The sequence below is a fragment of the Cyanistes caeruleus genome, chromosome 3 (assembly GCF_971803275.1).
Source record: "Cyanistes caeruleus chromosome 3, bCyaCae1.hap1.1, whole genome shotgun sequence".
In the NCBI taxonomy this organism is placed as follows: Eukaryota; Metazoa; Chordata; class Aves; order Passeriformes; family Paridae; genus Cyanistes; species Cyanistes caeruleus.
The window spans coordinates 29,726,013-29,747,212 of record NC_141703.1 but is presented as its reverse complement, the minus strand read 5'-3'; the positions used below and the strand labels follow the sequence as shown (position 1 = coordinate 29,747,212).

Here is a 21,200-nt window from a genome sequence, read left to right as displayed (position 1 = left end):
GTCAGTTTTCATGGAGGAGTTTTGGCCAGATTACTGTGGTGTCCTTACAGAGCACAGCCAGCACCCTGTAGTTGTTCCACTTTGCATGGGGCAGTGGAAAAACAGATTGCAGAGCAGGAACAGAAATCCTGCAGGGCTTTCTTGTCCACCCTTCTTTTGAGGACTTTTGCAATTTGAGTACAACCCTTTCCTCTCAGCACATGCAGCCTCTAAATTTCTCTATGTATGGATACATATATGTCTCTAATATATTTTTTCCTTCTCCTTGTCTCAATCTATGTATGGAGAGAGCTGCCAAGAAGTACGTGCCTTCTTATGGGTCTGTTATCTCCAGTATTTCACTTGGATATTTAGAAGTCCAGCAAAAGGCCCTGTGGCTTCTGCATAGGACATGTGATTTCAAGCCTCTTATCTCAGGCCAGTAGCATAAAGACATCATGAGACAGGCAGCAGCTCTGAAACACTGAGTGCCGTGTACTTGCTGTACAGAGCTGCCATTAGAAAATTCATGGGAGCCAGCAATGGCTGCTGCCATGTCATTATTATATGAAATGGTTAAATTTAGTTTCCCCCCACTTTTATTTTTTTTTGTCTTTTGTTCCCATAGCTACGGTATCAAGCCAAGAGCTATATCCATTATTCATATACCCTGCTGAAACCTTTTTCCCTGGAAAGTCTATTCACAAAAGTTGTGTATTAATCAAAATAGTAACTTGTAAAGGTCCTGGGATCTTTCAGCTTTCTGCAGAGACAAGGGGAATGGCTCAGCACTTAGGAACTGGCCATAAAGTAAGTGCAAGGCTCTGTTGGTCTCCAGTAAAATAAATGCCTCTGAGATAACCAGTCTTAGAAGCTACAGCCAGAAGGACCAGCAGGGGTCTGAGTTTTATTCAGAAGGAAGATTTCAATCCAGGAACATTTTGAAAGAAAATTGACCTATCAGTTTCTTGCAAACATTAGTAAAAGTTCCCCAAATTTTCCTGCAAATGGTGAAGTCTTCCGATCAACTAAGTCTGAATGAAAACTCTTCCAGCTTGTAATTAAAGAAAATTTGCATAACAAAGCAATACCATTGTTAAAATTTCTTCTTTTTCTTTTCAAAATATGATCGATAGCAATGTTTTAAACAAATAACTTCCAATATTGTTTTGTGTAAAATCCTCCCAGAGTCTTTAAAAACAGTTGCTGAAATAATGAGTTCCCTTTCAGCCTGGTACAGAACATTATCTGCTGGAGAAGGGCATAAGTAAGGACATTTGATGTCTGAAACCCCTCTGAGATCAGTTTTGCTACCCCATGTGTATTTGTACTCTTGTTACGTGGTCAGCTGTTATAACAGAACACTCTAAGCTTGGCTGGTGGAAACTGTTTTTATTAAAACAAATGTGTTCATTAACCTGGATAATGATACAAAATCTGACTTTCTTCAGTGTTTCATGGTGTGTGTCTACCAACTGAACAGATAAAAGATAAAAGGATAGACTGTGCCTCCCTGCTCTTTATTGCAAGCAAGTATGGTCTTGCAGCATCACTTGGTTGCTTCTGTATTTCTTTTTTAGAACAATGGTGTTGTTTGGATTGGTTCTATTTCTTCTGAACTGATCGGATTTCTCCTGATTCCTGCTGTCAAATACACTGGTTCTTCCCCTGCCTCTTCATTTAGTATATTTTGCATCTAATTATTTGCTATTCATTCATTGCTATATTCATTCATTGCTATTCACTCTATTGCTATACCCACTCTTCCGTTATATCACAGATCCAGAGCAAGTCTTGCTCAATTTTTTCTGAAGCAACTCTTGATGCCAGTCAGAATTGCTGGTCATTGTGACACTACACACAGGACAAGCACAAAGAGAGAATGCCAAGTATGACTGCAACTTCATTGCAGTCTCTGTTTCTATACCATATGAACTTTCATGTGTTGTCTCCCACCCCAGCCCCCTCCAATGAATTACACATTTATGTAGTGGAATAGAGAACAAATACCTTGGGTAATTGTATCTGCTACATTTATTTCATAGGACTTCTTAAAACAAGTATGTGAAATATATTTGCGTGTCAGAAGGACAATAAATCTAAGACAAATGAAAGATTTACTGCCTGCATTACATAAATGACTTCATCTTCTTGGTGAGACAAATACTTGATTCAGGAACATGTAATAAAGAAGTAATGTTTAACATTATCCTCCCAGTACACCTACAATAATGTATGATCTGTACCAGCTCAATTTTTCCTTTATCACAGACCATACGTTTGTAACTGTTTTGTAGCTATGAAGTTACTTTTTACACACTAAATTTAAGTTCAGCCAAAAAAAAGGCAATTATGAACAAAAATCTTTGTCATCTGTTTTTCTCTTTGCCTCTGAAATCCCTGTTTACTAGGTTGGCTACTTAAGCCAAGCACTGTAACTGGTTTAGAAATTTTCTTTTGTCCCTGTTGTTTTCGCTCATGTAACTCTATATGATTTCATGGTCCTCAACTGGACATAGTTCCTCTTCTGTCTGCTGTTACTGTGGGATTTTTGTAATGACTGCTGTGTTTTTAAATCCCTCAACACTTCTCACATGAAAGACCAGAGAGCACTTTATGTTTTTTCACATATTAAAAAGACTGATCATGATTGCAAGCAAACACTATGATTTTGGAACTGGTGGAAAAGAAAAAGCTAGTCAGCAGCCTTAGGTTTGATTTTTTCCTAGCATGTCCCTAGTGCCCCTACTGACTCACTGCCTATGGTCTGAGAAGATGCCAAAGTGGTGGGAAATGTCTGCTTGCTGTTCTCCTTGGCATTGCTGGGTCCCAGCCAGCCCTACCTCCCAGCCCTGACTTGGCAAGTGACCGTGTGAATGCTGCAGTCTTGCCTGGAGCCCTGCACTAAGGCATGGTGAGTGCTGTGTGCTGTAGGCTTGCTCCTGAGTAGGGGGGATGGCTGGTAGCTTGGGAAAGAAGCAGGAACCTCAGCGTGTTTGTAGCAAGTTGGGGGTTGGTCTCTTTTCCCAGGTAACAAGTGACAGCACGAGAGGAAACCACCTCAAGTTGTAGCAGGGAAGGTTTAGATTAGATATCAGGAAAAAATTCTTCACTGAAAGGATGGGCAGGATTTGGAATATGCTTCCCAAGGAAGTGGTGAAATCACCATCCCTGGAAGTGTTTAAAAGGTGTGTGGATATGGCACTTGGGGATGTGGTTTAGTGATGGTGGCGCTGTGTTAATGGTTGGTCTTGATAATCTTAGAGGTTTATTTCAAAACTGAATGGTTCTGTGGATGGCCCAGATTACAGAGATACAGGGGCAGCAATGTTGGGGCCCTACTATGGTCTGCTTGGCATGCTTTTTCCATCCCCGGTGTCCCTGGAGCCCTAGGCTCTCTTACTCTGATCCCTAACCCTAACCCTATCCCTGATCAAAATGTACCATTTTATCCACAAGAGAAGGAAGAGCAGTAAGAGATTTTTTTACTTTTACTGTCATTTGAGATATGCACTAGGATGTCTTGATGTCTAAACTGTCACTATTTAGTAGTTTAGAATCCACTTTGGTTCAGTTTATAGGGAGAGCAATATCACTTTACTGCTTTCAACAACCTCAGCTTTGTAACAGTACTCCATCAGTACTTTTCCACATAGCATCATATATCAAGTAGGCTGTGGCCAGGGATGATTTTCTACTTTAAATAAAATCCAGCAAACCCCACTTTTTCAGAAATAATTTCTTTATTTCACCAGTATATGGCTGTGTGTCTGTGCATGGAGACTCTGGGCCCCTCTAGACATTACTTTGACCCTTGTACCCTGTTGATTTCTACACTGAGAGTCTCCTCCTCCCTGACCCTTCCAGCTCTTGAGAGTATAATTATTTTTCAAGTCTGCCTGCTTTCTATTGCAGTGAAAGGGTCTTTGGAAATCCCAGGAACCTGTAGTGGTGAGACAATCTAACCCAGCCACGGCTGCTCTGGCCAGACTAGCACTCCCTCATGACAAAGTGGATCCCTTGGCACACTGCCTTCTGTTTTTCCCACTTAGTCATACACAACTGGGGTATGTCAGCACTTATTCCTCTGGCTAAGCATGAAAATTCCCATATTCTTGGAGTCTGTTGTGCATTGTGCTAATCCCTCTGTTTAGTCTTTCTCTTTCTGTCACACTTATTTGGTGATTCTCAGAGTTAGAGTTCCTTTTCTTTCCTTTCCTTTTCTGTACTCCTCAAAACCCCATCTTGGAACAGTGCACAAGGGTATTATAAATTATTAAAACCAGGTTTGCTCATATCAATAAGCCCAAGAACATGTGTTGGTTCAACAGTTGTGGTTTACTTTGCATCTGCTTGCCAGTCAGCTTTCAACATTCAATATTTCTTAATGCCTTGTCACCTTATACTTTTGTGAACCAGAGAAATTTTCTTCAGTTTTTGATTGCATGAAGTTTGCTCAGCCAAACTGGATAAAGAATAAATAACAAAGTCCAAGGGATTGCAGTTATTGGGTGCCAAACATTATCAGCCACAGAGCCACTATAACAGGGTAAGTTCCTCCAGGAGAGACAGCAAAACCTGGGAGCTGCTATAGGAAGCTGGTGCATAAACTGCCCCTTGTAGAAATGGTGTAATCCCCATTCCATGATGTCTGAATTTCCATTTTCCCTTCCATTCACTGGGGATAATGAGCAAACACACCTTGCTTATGGAGGCCTTTTGAAAGTCTCTGTTGCAAGGAACTTCCAGAACACTAGATATGTCTTGATATTTTGATTATTTTATTGGCATGTCCAAGGACAGCAAAATCCACCCAACTGTGGCAAGGTACTGCATGTAGCCCTGGTGTGGGAAATATCTATCTAGTGAGATGAAGATGAACAACGAGTGAGACATATGGGGAATAGTCTGGTCTTCAAGTTAGGAATTTCACAGCTAAGCTCCAGCATCTTGAGCTGTATAAATGAATCATCAGCAGAGTGAAACCACAGAATGACACCAGCTTCCCTAAGAGAGTCTCTCTATATATATAGCTGCTAGACTTGCACATTTCTGTTTATAAATACTCAGTGATAGCTAACCGCAAAATGAAGCGGCCTTCTCAGCAGACATCTACTAAGGAAAAATAAAATTCTTGTTCTATCTTTCATTTCTTCCTGAGTTATTCTAAACCAGACTTTTGTACCTCCAGATAAACAATTGAAACTTGAGGTATTCATACTGCTGCATGTGATCAAGATATTTTCTGGATAAAAAGACAGCCAGGATGAAACTCTTCTGAAGAAAGCTGTTGAAAAGTGTTGGTCCTTGTTAGATGTATCTGAGGATAGTAGTCTATCTGGGAACTGCAGTCCCTCACTTGATTGCCCTCTTTTAAAAGGCTGAAACTGCCACAATTCATAATCCTTTTCTTACTCCTCCTCATAAGCCTGGAAACCATCATTTGCTTCTAGCTGTTACTTCTTTATACTGCATTACAAGAGAGCTTTAATGCAGGCTGTCACACTAAAATGGGTGTTATCAGAGGAAAGGGGAATCAGCACATTTGTGATTCACCAGCGATCTGGGAAATCACAGAAGACTTATGCTGTCCATGAAGAGCTTGATAAACCACAAAATGTGAAGATTGCAATTATTTAGCTGCTGACTATGCTGCAGTGCACCTTTTGTTACCCATGAAAATTTTCTTCTTGAAGTAGCGTGTGAAATAGTCATGTGAAGACATGAGTGTATGCAAGCTACCATTCGTCAGAAAAGGGGAAAATTAGTCATATATTTAGCAGTCATTTCCCCTTTTTTTGGGAAATCCAAACATATTTTCTCTGTGTCTGTGCCTCTGTTTCTCTTATCCTCACTCTACGTAAGGAAAGAAAGTTGGGTCTAAAACGTTATTTGGTTTTGACACAAATCTGATTGGGCAATGAGAGACAAATTTCCGCTGTGTGTTGACCTCAACCTTATATAAGGTCCTCACTAGGAATTTTCAGTCTGATGGCTTCTTTTTATGAGACACTTTTGGCTGAAAGACTGCAGAAACATAGGTAAGTGAATCTGATTGAAATTTGGGAATGAAAACCTTCCCTAAACCTCCAAATGGTGTAGAGCTTATGAAGATTGTTACTTTATAAACCAAAGGGACCAGAAAGCTATGAACAGAAAAACCAAGTATTTTTGTCAGGCAAAGGATCTGAAGAGAGAGAAACCCACCTGTTAAAGGGTATCAATGTGAACCACGGGGCTTGTTAATGCCTCTAGCACCTGGTTCAGGTGTAGCTGAGACAGGCTAGAGCTACCAATTCCCTGTAAACACATGCAGGCAGAAGAGTAGGAGAGATGACCCATGGTTATGAAACAGTATTATTGAGCAAGAGGTTGGTTTTGTGGTGTTGTAGAGATAACAATAAGCTGGAAATAGTTTATTGTAGTCAAACTACTATCAGATGCCAGGTAAGTATAGCTACTAGAGCAGGATGAAATTTGGATTAAAACCATGATGGAAGTATGAGCATGACAGGATATAAAAAGATACCCAAAGAATATGAATATGGCTTTGTTAAACTGGTAGAAATATTTTTGCTTTTGATCTGAAATAGTTGTACAGTCATTTAATATTCATCATAGTTTTAAGGTAAGGTTAAATGCATGCAATTTCCATTTCTGTATATAAAATGGAAATAGTGTAACGTAAAATGTGGATATGTGTACTGTATTTCTTATAAATTCCTTACATAGAGCATAAACTAATGCCTCTATCCAGCATGTTTTTTATATTTTTGCCCATGGCACACCAATGTGAAGCATAATCAATCAACTGAGTAGTGGGAGCTGAGGCCTCCTGGCAGAGCAGAAGTATTCAGTGATGTACACAGACACTGCCATGCTCATGCCAGTCCTATACAGATGATGTTTGATGAATGACTGGCAAAGGAGAATTTTGTTTTCCCTTAGTAGTCTATCTGATTTGCAGGAGAGGTTGTTCAGGGTTTTCCTTAGTTTTTATTTTTTATTTTTTATTTTTTATTTTTTTTTAAGAACAGATAGTAATAGTGTCCATGCTGAAAACTTATGCACCACCAGAAAGATGGGTATACATGCCATGGGAATCAATGTTTTTTTTGTCCTAACAGAAACATTTGTTGGAGTCAAGAAAGCTTGGCTCTGCTTGTAGCAGGAAGTTTTCCTGCAGCCTGATTCACACTAGCTGGCCTACTTTGCTCCTGTGTTCACCCAAGCTACAACACTACAGCTCACTCAAAGCAGCTGACCCAAACCTCAGTCACATCTTATTGCAAAATAAGCAGAGCTAAATTTTTCCACACGTAGTTGTTGCTCTGAAAAGCTGTGGGGACAGCAGCATCTTGTGGTGGGCTGTTTTCATCTTCTGGAGTGAAAGGGAAGGGCCAGAAGTGATATGTTTGTGCCAAGCCAGATGTTCCGGTTCCACAGTCCAGCCCCCATAAACTAGGGATGGAGACACCTTTCTGCTCACTGAGGATGGACCAAAGCTCCCCAGGTCTGGAGTGAGAAAAATAGCAATTAATTCTTAGGATAATATTGAGTATTTTGGTTATATAATCTGTCTTGTAATAAACTTCCTTGTAGATTTCAAAACACTTTCCTTCAACCCTCTCCTGATTTCCTGTGGAAAAAAATGCATGAGCTCTTCCTTGTCCTGGTGATGTGTACAGTGGGTGCCTCTGCTTTCAGACTCCAGCAAGTGAAAAACATAGGTAAGTGTATATTTGTCTTTTTTCTTCTGTTTCCCTCACCATTTTTTTTAATGTTCCTGTCTGACAGTAATATAAAAATATCTCTGATTTATATAGAAAACTGCCCAGATCACACCGTGTTTTTCAAACACTACCATGAACTACATGAAGAACCTGTGGTTCTGAAATGCCCTTCCCCTAGATACAAGCATTTGGATTTCTCTGCCTTGATCCCTAATATCACATGGTATAAAAATGGTTCAAACACCATGATATCAGGAAGAGATGAAGATACAAGAATCTGGGCAAAAGGAAATGCACTCTGGTTTTTACCAGTGATGCTAGAAGACTCAGGAGTATATATCTGCACAAAAAGGTGGGTATTTAAAAGAAAATCTAGTTCACTAACAAAATGACTATGTCTGAATGCGTTACCTTGATTTGAAACTCTGGTTATATTCAGAGCATTTCTGGATAAGGTAATTTCCTTGCTGACTTTATTAGAGAGAAAAAATATGGGAAGTCAGGACCCTTTGAGAGTGTTGTGTGTCTCCTATAAGTACCAGTACTGAAATTTGGATAAATTGTGGAACAGCGTTGCCACTTTGGCTACAATCTCATTGGAGAATATAGAGAGTTTTTTCTAGCTACCTCAGAGCCAGTCAGTGCTATGGCAAGTGGGGCATGCTGCAGGAAGCAGGTTTGCTGAGCACAAATAACCTTGTTGCATCTCAGATTCCCTTATGAACCCTATGTAAGATATTGTGGCTCTGCAGTGGCTTTCCCCTTCCCTCTTCCATATCCCTGGTCTTCACTTTTCTTTTGAGTCATATTTTAAACAAGAATTTGATCGGCTTGGTATTGTTGGAAGACTTTTCATGAGACCCAGTGTGTGGTATCAGACTTGTGGTGTTGCAGTGAGTTGAGACTTTAGCCATGGCTCTTTTCAGCTCTATTGGTATTTTTTTTTTTCTGAGTGTTTTCAATCTGACAGCGCACTGTACCATGTCAAAAGAGGTGCCAGGGTCTGAATTTGTTGACGACTGAGGAAGGCAAAAAAGTCCCATCACCCTTAGAGCTTGAACTTCTGAAGATGATCCAGGTCCCTGTCCCCTGCTATGTCCTGCAGCCAGCCTGCCTCTCAGTATACCTCTGGCACTTGGCTCTGGGGTTTATACTAGAGAACATATCTCTACATCCCCGGAGCTGCTTGTGGAGAGCATGGTCTCCTTGCTTGCAAGGCACACCTTGATAGAGATACGTGTCAGCAGTAGAAGAGATGGGCAAGTTGAAAAATCATGCTCAGCATGTTGAGTTGGTCTTTCCCCACATCTCAGCAGCAATTTCAGTTGTGGAGCAGAAGATAAGATACTGACAGTGAAGCCCAAATGGCAAAATGTTGCAAATACTGCTCTAGAGCAGAGTAGTTGCCTGAGATGTTTAAGAGTGCTCTTTAATCCCTTTTTGGACTATTCTGCCTCAGTTTGTCAATATATAACTCTACAGCAGTGTTACTGAGAGATCTAGTAAAATGCTGTGGAATTTGTTTGAAAAAGACATGCAAGAGCCAAGTAGATAACTTCATTGTTAACATTATAGTAGGATTAATAAAGTGCAAACAAATTACATTTCCCTTGCAAATTATCTCACAGGGAATTCAGCAGATCTTTTTATCAACTCTGTGAAATGAAGGTAGCAGCAAACTATCACAGATCTCTGCTTCTGTGTTCTGTGGAGCAAGTATTTTGGGTCTGGGCATCTGGCCTGTACGTGACAGATGGCCACAGTGTCCTGGCAATAGTGTCAGTCTGTATGCTTGCAGTCTACAGCTGCTCTCCTGGAGGTGGCAGCCCGGCCCCCCTGGCTTTGCTGGCCCCTTAAAGAATCATGCACTGCCCTGAGGCATTTCAGAAGCAGGCTTCCAGAGTTGTAAAGGATGGAATTTAATCATCTACCTCCCCTAGCGCAGTCTTCTTTGAGACTGGAAGTGATTGTCACTTGATGCCAGAAAGAAAAGTTGAATATTGTGAACATGTCAAGGGCAGAATTCCTTTTTTGCTATACAAAATTATATGTACTCGCAGAAATGTTTATGGTTGTGCAACAGTAACTGCAGATGTATTGTAATACATGCTTTAAGCTTGTTATTTAATCATTAAGGTTTTCAAAACCTTTTCCAAGGAAATGGGGCAGGGTTTATGACACACCTGCTACTTCAGGTTAACATGTTCCTCCTCCTTACAAAGTTAAAATTGTGCTGCAGCCTAAATGTGCACAGGAAACTTGTTGTACTAAAAAGAAAAGAAAAGACTGAAGGTCTGAGGCAGACATGTGTCAGCAACAAGTTTAGATTGTGCCAAAAGAACACTACCAGTGATTTTACAGCATCCCTCCTGGTATGATCTCAGTCTTGGCCTCTGTTAAGGAGGGAAATGGAGCCAGGAGGAAACCAAGAGTGTCATTTGAGTCCCCCTCGTCACTCTCGGTGTCTCACCTCTCCCTGCTCTGTCTGCAGGAACTCCTCCTACTGTGCAGAGGTCTCCATCCACCTCACAGTTGTGGAGAAAACAGCTGCTCGGGAGATTGCCTATCCCCAGGTCCTCTTCACTTTCACCTCTGGAAGGATTGTTTGCCCCGACCTGTGGGATTTTACACCAAACAGGACAAGCCTGGAGCTCAAGTGGTACAAGGTAGAACATTTACTTCCTCTTTGTGCAGAGCCTCATCTCAACTTGGCACATAAATCTCCACTTTGTGTTTCTCCTGAACATTATGTTGTTTAAATCACTAGCATAGTGTAATACACTGGGAACTTTGGGGCAGATGTATACATTTTAGGAAAAGTTCTCTGGGGCACACTCAGCGCAGGCTGAAGTGTTCCACATGTTTTGTGCTCTCACAGGCAACTGTTTATAAGGCTAGATTACTTACCCAGCTCCAGGGTTTGCCATCTGATATCAGGTCCTCTTCTTTGGCACTGTGCTTCTTTTTATGGCCCCCTCTAGTGAATCCCATAAAGTAGAACCTCCCAGGGATACTGCCTCCATGTCCAGGTGGGGTATCTTTCATTAACCAACTGGAACACACCATTTGGTAATACTAGATGAATTAGATAATGCTTGGAGTGTTCTCTTGTCTAACTGGCCAGTTTGCTGCTTTTCAAGTAGGCAAGCCTGGTTTTGTCTCTAAGATCATAAACAATGTCCCTGGCTGTTAAATTTCACACTGGAGAACAGGGGATTCTTCTCCCATTTCCATAATAATTTGGTTTATCTTTTATTTACATTCCCACTATGCACTGTCTTGTGCAGCTGTAGCCTTACCATAGGATGCAATACACAGGCTGGCTTGCAGTGCCTCAGTTATGACCTGTACCATACCAGCAAAATGTTGCTACTCAGGACTCCCTTCAGAAGAGGGAACATAACCCACTTTATCTAAGCAAAAGGCTGCCCCCTCAATATGGCTCTTGTTACAAATGTATGAAGAAGCTACCCTGCCTTCATGAGGAAGGAACATAATTTCTCCTAGCAGGTCTCCAGCCCATGTATGAACAGAGGCTTAGGGATACAAAATTTCTAATAATTTATAGGGTATGTAACAGTTATGTGTAATCCTGAGTGATTACAAGTATTTGTCTTCAAAGAGTGCCTTAGAATATTACGCTTTTGAGGTCATGTATGGAAAGTGATAACATTGTGAAAACCTCCATGGGTACTGAAACCTTATGTGATTGCTCTTAAGATGACTCAAGGAAGAGCCTATGATATGTTTTCTATCTTAAAATATGCACTTTATGGAAGAGCTATGCACACACATTATAGATAGATTAATATAGCAATTCTTCACGCTTCATATAGTGCCACAAGGCATTTTAGAGATGGATACACATTAAAAGAACTTGTGCTTTGGTGGGAAAGCAGAACTGCTCAGATTCCCCAGTGATAAGTAAATGTCTAACAACAGAGAGACAGAGATAATTTGTCTGAGAGTTACACAGGGTGTGACCATAGCTATCTGAGTCATAACACCAGTTTCTGTCCTTTCTCCAGGATGCTCTGCCTTTGGAAGATGACAATGAAAGATTCATCATTCTGAAAGGTTCAGCGTCTCTGATCATGGCATCTGTGCTACCGACAGATGCGGGGTATTACACCTGCAAGATGTCATTTCCATTTGAAGGTGTGGAGTATGAAATCACCAGGACAATTCAACTGGAGACTGTTGGTAAATATAGTATCAGATGATCAGGGGGATGGAGAACCTCTCATACAAGGAAAGGCTGAGAGAACTGGGTTTATTCAGCTTGAAAAAGAGAAGGCTTTGGTGTGATCTAATTGTGGCCTACCAGTACCTGAAGTGGGCTTACAAGAAAAATAGAGAGGGGCTTCTTATAAGTTACAGGACAAGGGCAAATGGCTTCAAACTGAAAGAGGGCAGGTTGAGATTAGGTGTTGCAAGGAAGTTTTTTACTGTGAGGGTAGTGGGGCACTGGCACAGGTTGCCAAGAGAAGTTGTGGATGCCAACCCCACCTTCCTGGAAGTGTTCAGGGCTAGGCTGGATGGGGATTTGAGCAACCTGGTCTAGTGGAAAGTGTCCCTGCCCATGGCAGGAGGGTTGGAACTAGTGATCCTAGGAACCTTTTAGGAAAGGTTTTAGGAGCCTTTAAGGCTCCTTCCAACCTAAACCATTCTGTGGTTCTATGATTCAATGATGGACATATTAAAACATTATAGCACATAAGAAAACCTCTTAATTGCTAATGAAAATCTTGAGAGAAGCTCACGCTCAGCCTTTCAGCTATGCCAAGGGAATGCTTGTCCTGCCCCTGATGGGGCTCCCACAGCACCCCTGGCCTGGCAGGGGTCTCTCCTGCGAGCACCCGTGTTTGTTAAACGGAATAGTTGATGTCTTGGGGGCAGGAGGGGCTGTGCCACTGCTCAGGGCTTCAGGGCAGCTCGGAGAGGAGGCCCTTGGCGGGGGCAGGCCGCTGTGTGGCGGAGCGGCGCGGGGCCCGGGGCGCTGCTGCGCACAGCGGCCGGCAGGGGGCGCTCGTGCCGCACACGCCTCACGCCGTCCCTGAGGGCCGGGCGGGGAGCGGGATCCTGCCCGTCCCCACAGCCGAGGGGCTCCGGCTCGGAACGGCGAACCCCTGCTTGCCAGCGGGGCTAGCAATCAAACCCTTCCCTGGGACACGACAGCTGTTGGGTGAAGTGGCATGTTTCTGGTGCTGGGACCCTGCCCACATTTTCTCTTGTCTTAGCACTGACTCTGTTCTCTTTTTCTGCCAAGAACAAGAGAAGAGAATTACCCCGATAATTGTGTATCCGGCCCAAAAGACAACATCAGCTGCTCTTGGTAAGCCCAAACATTGTATTTGGAAATGTCTAATCAGAAAAAAAAAATATAGAAAAAAAGGTGTAATTTGTTGGCATAAATTGTTGTAGGTTTTTGATCTCAATTAAATTACTTGAGGGTTGGTGCTGAACTGTTCTTTGCTTTTTAATGTCTACAACCAGATGCTGTCTCCTGGGTATATAGATATACTTCCATATAATATAGATACAAATCAGTCTGGAGTCTCTATTCCTGAGTTACATTAATTTTAACGATAAAAAAGTTTCAGAAATTTTGCAAAATCACTTTATCCCTGGTCCCACCTTCAGCTGAATGTCCTCACCCACAGCACCTCTGAGTGAGGCTGTGCTGCTGGTTTAATGCAGTTGCTCCAGAGGGGTAAACCACACGGTGCCCTTTGGGCAGCACTGGGTCAGAAAGGGCAAGGCCACAGGGCCACCACAGCCCTGCCTCTAGGGAATGTCTTTAGTGCAAGAGTCCCTAAGTGTTGCAATAGGCAAATTGTTTGGTTAGCAGCAGGAAGGACTAGCCACACTGAAGGGTCTTGCTGCTAAGGAGTAGGGGATCAAAAGCAATCTGGAGATTAACTTCAGTTTTGAAAGTAGTGGTTCTTGACGTGTGTGAGATCTCCCATTGGAGTTGTTGGTTTTCACCAAAAGAAAGAGTAGTTCTTCATAGGTATCCAAATTGTTTTTCAATCTTTATTTTTTTGACAGGCTCCAAGATGACTCTCCCATGCAAAGTGTTTATTGGGCTGAGCAGCCATTTTCAAACTGATGTGGAATGGCTGGCAAATGACACCAGCATTGACGTGGTTTATAAACAAAGCAGAGTTACAGAGGGGGAACGACAGTAAGTCTGGCTGAAAGTGCTTCCTTGTGCTTATTGTTCTAACCTAGAGTGCTACAGGCACTCTTGGTGCAGCTGAATGCCAAGTAATGAAATGGGAAATGGAGAGATCTAAAGTGAGAGTGAGAACAAAGGTAAAAAAAGAGGAAGCAAGAAAAAAAACCCACAAAACCCAAGCCCAACCCAGTCAGTGAAATAAATTTTTATCTCAGTTTTTTCGTTACATGATATTTTACAAATGAGCCAACTTTGATACAAACTTTTAAGCACATTTTTATGAGCAAGTGAGCTGTTGTAAGGGCTGACTGCAGCAGAAAGCAGGGAGGCTTGATTATTCTCAGCGCTTCTCTTATCTCACTTCTTGCCCCATGCAAACAAAGTGGCAACATTCTCTCCCTGATATTCATGGGGTTCTCTGAATACACTAAGACAACAGAAAATTATCTAGTGGTTTGATGGGTTTTGTTTTCTAAATGACATTGTTTTTCCCCCTAAACTTCTTCTTTTCTGCATTAGTGAATGAAACTGACTCACACAGACACCCGCTGAGTGCTAGAACAGATGCTAGAGTAGCACTGAAGGGAATGCTGGTGGGAGGGAGAAGCAGGATGTTCCACATCCTCTTGCCCTGATTCATTGTGTCTCCCAGTCTGGAGGAGCCGTCTTTCAGCTGCCTCATAGCTGCACAGCTCAAGGTTTTCCCAGCTGCCTCATAGCTGCACAGCTCAAGGCTTTTCCCACTAGGAAAGGGAAAGATACCTGCTTTCTGTACCTGTAGTGTGTTACTTGAGTAACTCACTACATCCAGGAACACCTCTAGTGTTTTTGTAAATGTGAGCTAAAATTTCTGACTGAAATCTCTTAATTGAGGACCAAGGCAGCTTGTTTTGTTTCTTGTTTCATGAAGCTCAGAATGTCCAAAGAGATCATTACATTTGCCTGGTGGCTTTGCCTGTACTGGTGGATAGAGCCCAGAAGGTTCCTTGACTCCGGGATGCCACTGCCTCAGCTGTTACATGCTAAACTGGTCACACACCAGCTAGCACCTTCCCAAAAGGTTTCTGGCTACTGATTAAGGTTTAGCATGGGCTAGGGGCCATTTCCAACAGAGTTTGGGGAGGTGGCATCCATGTTTTGAGGGACAAGAATGTTTAATCATTATGGATGTGAGATGGGTTTGGCAATTTGTGGCCACCAGTGCCAGATAACAGCCTGGCCATGCTGCAGCCAGATGTAACACAGGAACTCAGCTGTATGCTCAAGCCTTTAGGTGTTTTCCCATTCCCCACAGCATGACTGGGAAAATTAATTTATAGTCTTGTTTACAAGTGAAAATGAATTTCACTGTGGCCAGGAACCATAAAAATGTGCTGCAGCTATAGTCTCTACTGTCTTTAGAATAGAGTAGCACTTTCTTACTTGGACTTTAAAAAATATTTTTGTTGTGCCTATCACTATCATTACTGTTGTTATATGGTATCATGCAATTGCACAAGGACAGTGACAGTGACAGCTGAGGTTCCTGCAGGACCTACAATGTCTGATACACCCCAGCTCTGCTGGAAGCTCTCATTATGGCAGCATGACATACAGGGAATCCCATTGCTGACAAGCAATGCAGGCTTATTGGTAACTGCTCTGGTAACGACTAAAAGATATTAAGGGAAAATGTTTGACTCCAGCTAAAAAACACTTTCAAGTAGTGGGACTCCTAAAATAACCATAAACCTGGAAACTTCTTGGACAGTTTCTTGATCTCGGTATTGAGCTATTAACTTTGAGCATGTGATTGACAGGAATGGTGGTTCAGCTTTCTCAGAGAACCTTTGCAGGGTCATGATCTCCATATGTCCTCTTCCAGCTGATCATAAGAATTAAGCTCAGGTGGTCAGAGAGAAGGAATTAGGTCCTTGCGCAATGCTGTGAAGTGAGCTCACAGATACACGGAATTCCACTTGCCTTTTTCCCCTCCCTTGTCTTTATTTTTGCAAGACAAATGCAGGTATTGTTTTCCCTCTAGACTCCAAAAGTGCAGGATAGGTACTGCCCACTGAGACTCAAGAAGTTAGCACAACTGGGCTGAAGACAACAGGCATCCTTGAGTGCTGAGGGGCTGGTTCAGAAATGAACCAATATCCAGTGCATTTTCTTGCAATGTGCTGTTAGCATGAATGTATCAAATAGAGAAAAAACATCTTATTAAAATATTTAACGTTAAATCTTTCTTATTCTTACAGAGAAATAGTAGAAAATGGTGAAAACTTTATTGAAGTACCACTGATTTTTGATTCTGTTGAAGAAGTGGACTTTTACACAGACTTTACTTGTCTGGCCCAGAACATACACGGATACCAAGTACTGCCAACAAGGGTCAAGCAGGAAGGTAGTTATTTTTACTGCTAATTTTGGATAATTTTTATTATTATTCTAATGCTAAATTATCTCTTGCCCTGTTTTTACTGTAAGAGCTAGTGTTGGGATGAGTTACTGCCTGGGGAAAATCTGGTGGCCTTTTTCACCTCTAGTCTTTGATACAGCCTGTTCACAAAATGCACCGTTTGTAGGTCGTTTACTGACATTTTATGCAGAGATAAGGATCTGTCTGTGCTAATATATCTGTTTGTTTGATAACACTCCAATTTAGATACACTTCGTTAAATAATTTTCCAGTGAGACTACTGGCAAACTCTCTTTGCAGCAAATTTCTTCCAGTTCCTCAACAAGTAGGGGAAAAAAAAGACAATAACATAATAAATTATTAGTATTCCTTTTCTTCATGCACAGACAACTGCAAAAATAACAAGAAGTGTAAATTATGATGGGCGTTATTATTTTGGCTCCTAGTGATGGGAAGACCCAAATTCAGCGCAATTAATGTTGCAGTGTGATAAACTATTGGCCAAGAGCCAGCTGTATAAACAATGTGAAGCAATGCTAATTGTTTCTTTCCATGACGTTGGTGAATCACTAAAGCTTGCTCACACTGTCTTAGAAAGGCCCATAAGCATATTCAGACTTTGCTATCAGTTATGACTCACTCCAGGACCCTATGATGAGGGATTTGTACTCTTTTTGCTGGATCATGTGCTGCCCTCATCTTCCATGAGCCACATAGGAATAACTACAGAGGAGGCAATACACATTGGAATAATCCAGAATGGTCTGGACAGACACTGGTGTTGGAAATTAGCCGGATTTGGGAAGAAGTTCTGAGTTTTGGGTTGACCATTGCTAATTTATAAGCTGCTCTGTAGGAAAAAAATATTCACACAATTTGAGGGTGGACTAACTGTTAAGTATTCCTGCTCCACACGGTGCTTGGATTTCCTGCTTGTAATGTCTCTGCTTTTAACAAACCAAGACAGAAAGCACAGAGCTGATCTGATCAGCGGTTCAGAAAGTTTGGTGGATGCGAAAGATTGAACTTCTCACTCTGTTGTTTTCCAATCCTTCCTCCTGTCTTGATGAACACATTTCCCATAGTGCTCAATCAATAGATCTCTTCCTTTAAAGGTGATAAGCCCTGATGGAAGGTTAACTTGCAGACATCCTTTTTATTGTCATTTCTCCTCTTCCCACTTGAGATTAGAGAACTATGTTCCTGGGAGTTGGTTGGGGTTTTTTTTTCCTGTTTTTCTAATATTTAATTTGTTTACTTTTCCAGCTGTTGGTCTGTCCTGGTACATTGCAATGATTCCTGTTGCACTGGCCTGTGTGATCGTGGGAGGGATATGCATGCACAAGTGCTGGAAGCAGAGAGCTGATAAAGGATATACAACACCAAAGGTTTAAAATCCACTTGGTTTTCCAGCTGCCAACAGAACAAAAAATCTCCCTGGCTATCTTTCACATCAGACAGAGAGAGCGTTTCAGACCTGATATCCTGCATTCCCAACAGACTGATAATAACAGCTCTTTCCCACTTTTCCCAGTCTTCTATGATCTGATGAAGTTAAGAATATAAGTTTGCATTTATATGCTGCTTAGATGCAGGAAATCTGTGTCTATTGTTTTGCAAATAGGGTGCAATCTGGAGAATTTTGGAACACAAAACTATGCTCTGGATATGGGAAGAGTAGGAAAAGGGAGGTGCTCTCATCCTTTCTAATTCCAATAGATGTACTGTTTTTTTTAAAAAAGGAAAAGAAACCCCCTAAAATCTAAAAAGGGAAGCTAAGGAGGCTTGCTACAGAAGGACTATTTGACACTAGAGTGAAAAAGCAGCTTTTCCATACAAACAGACTAAATTTATTTTACTTCAGTCTAAAAAGAGCCATTTATTTTCCCTTTTCCAGAGCCAATTGAAGTTGTCATGGCAACTGTATATCTATGAACTTCTCCACAGAAAAAAATAATTTTGTTCACCATTTGGATTACACTTTGCTTAAACAGACTGTCTCAGAATATCTATCCCCCAGAGATAAATCCATCTGTATAACAGATAACTGTACATAGAAGAATTCAGTTCTGTTTTATCTACCAATATGTTGTAGCTAGAGATTCATAGGCAGCTGTAACATGTTGTCATCTTTGCCAAGGAAAGAACTGGAGGGATGTTTAAGGGTTTTGAGAGTAATTTGGCTAATAAAAAGTTTATTCCTGGAAGTGATTGGACAGATTGCCAGAAATAATGAACAGTCTCATGCTTTTGTGCCTCCAGCCCTTTTGTGACCAGTCTGTTGTAGCTTCTGGTTGTGTCCTTTAAATTGCAGTATGCAAATTGATTATGCAGGATGTAAAAGACTGCTTTTTAGGTCAACGTAGCTGTATTCTAGTCTTGACATAGTTCATAAGGGAGCAATAAATAATCAGTGACCATGTTGTACTTTGAGGGTCAGAATGAATAAAATGATTTGGTTACTTCCTCTCTTTCTCTTCAAAGAGATACCACTTATGACAGCTGAGAAATTGTTACATGAAATATGTGTATTCTGGAAAAAATTTGGCTCCAAATAACCAAATTCTAACACACTAGAGAGTGAATGGTCCACATCCATCTGGGAGAGGCCGTGACCTTATTCCTTTTCACCACCACTTCTAGTTGTCTCTGAGTTTGGCCCAATAAATGTCTGGAAGGATTCTGCAGAGTAGGATGTGGCTTGAATTAAGAAATCTTCACTCTATTAGTGAGAACATTCATATGTAATGAGATTTAAACCAAATCCTCTCTTTAAATACTCTAAATGTTAGTTGTGAAGATACAGTCACAGAGATAAGAGTTCTGACGCAGTTTAGGTCAAGGGCATCCAGAGAACACCACAGGACTCACTGTTTCCAAGTGTAGAATAGTAAAGATAATAAGGGCTACAAGTATTTTATGGGCAGATGGGAAAAAGGTGGATGCAAGTGTGGAGAACAGTCAGATCACTCGGATATCTGTTTTTTGAAGGGAGAAAGCTATAGATGAACTGACCAGTGTTGGAGGGAACATTGAAAATGTTTTAGAAGCATCAGGAATGCTCATTATTTTCAAGCAATTGCTAGTCTATACCTAGAGAACAAATTAAGATTGTCAGTAAGTGTAATGTTTAAAAACATGATCTGCTCTTCCTTTCCATCTGTGTCCTCCAAGACTAGGATGATCACATACCTGGCTGTAAGTGCAGGGTTGGATTTCACTAAGTATTGGAAAAGAAGCAGAACTTTTGGTATACACAGTACTGGTGCCATAAGAAAGTTAAATACCTCATATCCTTCTCCAAAACAAGAGAAGGAGAAAAAAATATGAATGTAAGATAAAAATTAGGTATTTAGAAAATTGCTGTTACATACTCAGTGGCATTTTGAATAAAAAAGGAAAGTAAAGAAACAAAGGCTTATCTTTTATGTAGTGATGTTTGCTTCTCTGATACTAGTATAATAATATTCTGAGGCTTTTCATAAGTAGATATCTTCAGGTGAACTACACAGTATAAATATTTTACAGATACATTTGGACAAGTGACCTGCATAATGTAAAAGCTTTATACTGATTTGTATCATTATACACAAGGGCAATATGGTTTATCTAGGTTTTGAAAATGTTGTGTGAAAAAATGGAAAACAAATAAAATCCAAACCAAAATGTTGGTGTGTTAGTTGAGTGGGAAGAAGGATGTCAGATAAGAGATGTCTCTTTGAGGATGGCAGCTCTTTCCCAGACCTAAAAACAAGTACAGTATTAGGGAACATCACATCAAGGATTCAGAGCTCTGCACTACAATATTTATTTTCAGAAAAATTATGGATGTAATGAGGACAAGGTCACCTCATTCCGTGTGGGTTTATAGCTTTTTCCAGAGAGCTACTCTATCTGAAACAACTTCAGAGGCACACCTACAGAGGGGAAAAGACTATGTCCCATGGTCTTGGCACCAGTTAACATCCAGGACAGAGGCTTCTCATGCAGAAGTTGTTTTCAGAAAACACTAATTGAGTTATCAACTGTTTTCTAGTCTTCAGTGTATGTGATCTTCATGTCATTTATCCATCTAAATAGGCAGCATAACTAATGTTTGACCAGAGTAGCAGCCAAACTGAACCTAAATGTGAAGGGCACCAAATAATTTGATCTGCTGGTTCCCAAACAAAATCCATAAAACAGTGTGGAAGCAAGTGAAAACAAGGGCTGACCTGCACATAGAATTGATCTTGGCTGATCAAGACAAGAAAGTTACAATTTTTTATTCTAGTAGCTGGGGAGGGAAGGTGTGCATGCAGCAGGATGAGGACATCCCTGTTGAAATATCATTGCTAGGAATAGTGTTTTAGATATGAACAGCTAATTAAAGTGTTTATGATTATTCTGCCTCAAGTCTGTAAAGCAACAGGTTGAGCAGGGCAAAACAAAGTAAAAAATAGTTCTTATGTTTTGGAGCTGAGAACTCCTCGTCCACTCATAACCTTGCTAAAGATAGCCTAGGGTGGGGTTCTTCTCATCCAGCTCTCACACAGCCTAAAGGAGTACAGGTAATCCAAGACAGCCACTGATGTTTCCTCTCAGTGGAGAAAGACTTCTCTCTGGTGCCTAAAATAAGTGGGGATGAATTGCATCTCAGAGGTGCCTGTCTGTTCCCACCAGTTTAAGACAAAGCGAGATGAATCCATTCTGCATGGATTCATGGATACAGGAATGACTGGTTGTGGAGCACTGGATTTCAGGTTACCAGAGAGGTTATAAAAAGAAACAGTCTAAAGCCCAGAAACACCTTGTCCTGTAGTCGAAGCTGCTGGGCTTTTTTGGGAAATGACTTTAATGCTGGCAGCTCTGCAAGCACAGGCTCACACTAAATGAAAATACTGTGAGAGGTTGGGAGGCAGGCTCA

At 41.2% G+C, this 21,200-nt stretch overlaps 1 protein-coding gene across 1 annotated transcript; it reads left to right on the top strand.

Annotated features, from left to right (window-relative positions):
• Positions 1-5,033: 5,033 nt before the first annotated feature.
• Positions 5,034-19,960, top strand: IL1R2 (interleukin 1 receptor type 2). Its single transcript, XM_023917891.2, has 9 exons — positions 5,034-6,020; positions 7,582-7,709; positions 7,806-8,064; positions 10,204-10,378; positions 11,741-11,915; positions 12,982-13,047; positions 13,764-13,899; positions 16,134-16,279; positions 17,561-19,960. The coding sequence occupies exons 1-9, from the start codon at positions 5,971-5,973 to the stop codon at positions 17,686-17,688; spliced, it is 1,263 nt and encodes a 420-aa protein (XP_023773659.2). The 5' UTR covers positions 5,034-5,970; the 3' UTR covers positions 17,689-19,960.
• The last annotated feature ends 1,240 nt before the right edge of the window (positions 19,961-21,200 follow it).

Coding starts and splice junctions, on each gene's coding strand:
- IL1R2 (XM_023917891.2), top strand. CDS start 5,971: ATGGCTTCTTTTTATGAGACACTTTTGGCTGAAAGACTGCAGAAACAT. Junction 10,379..11,740: donor TGGAGCTCAAGTGGTACAAG/GTAGAACATTTA, acceptor TCCTTTCTCCAG/GATGCTCTGCCTTTGGAAGA. Junction 16,280..17,560: donor AACAAGGGTCAAGCAGGAAG/GTAGTTATTTTT, acceptor TTACTTTTCCAG/CTGTTGGTCTGTCCTGGTAC.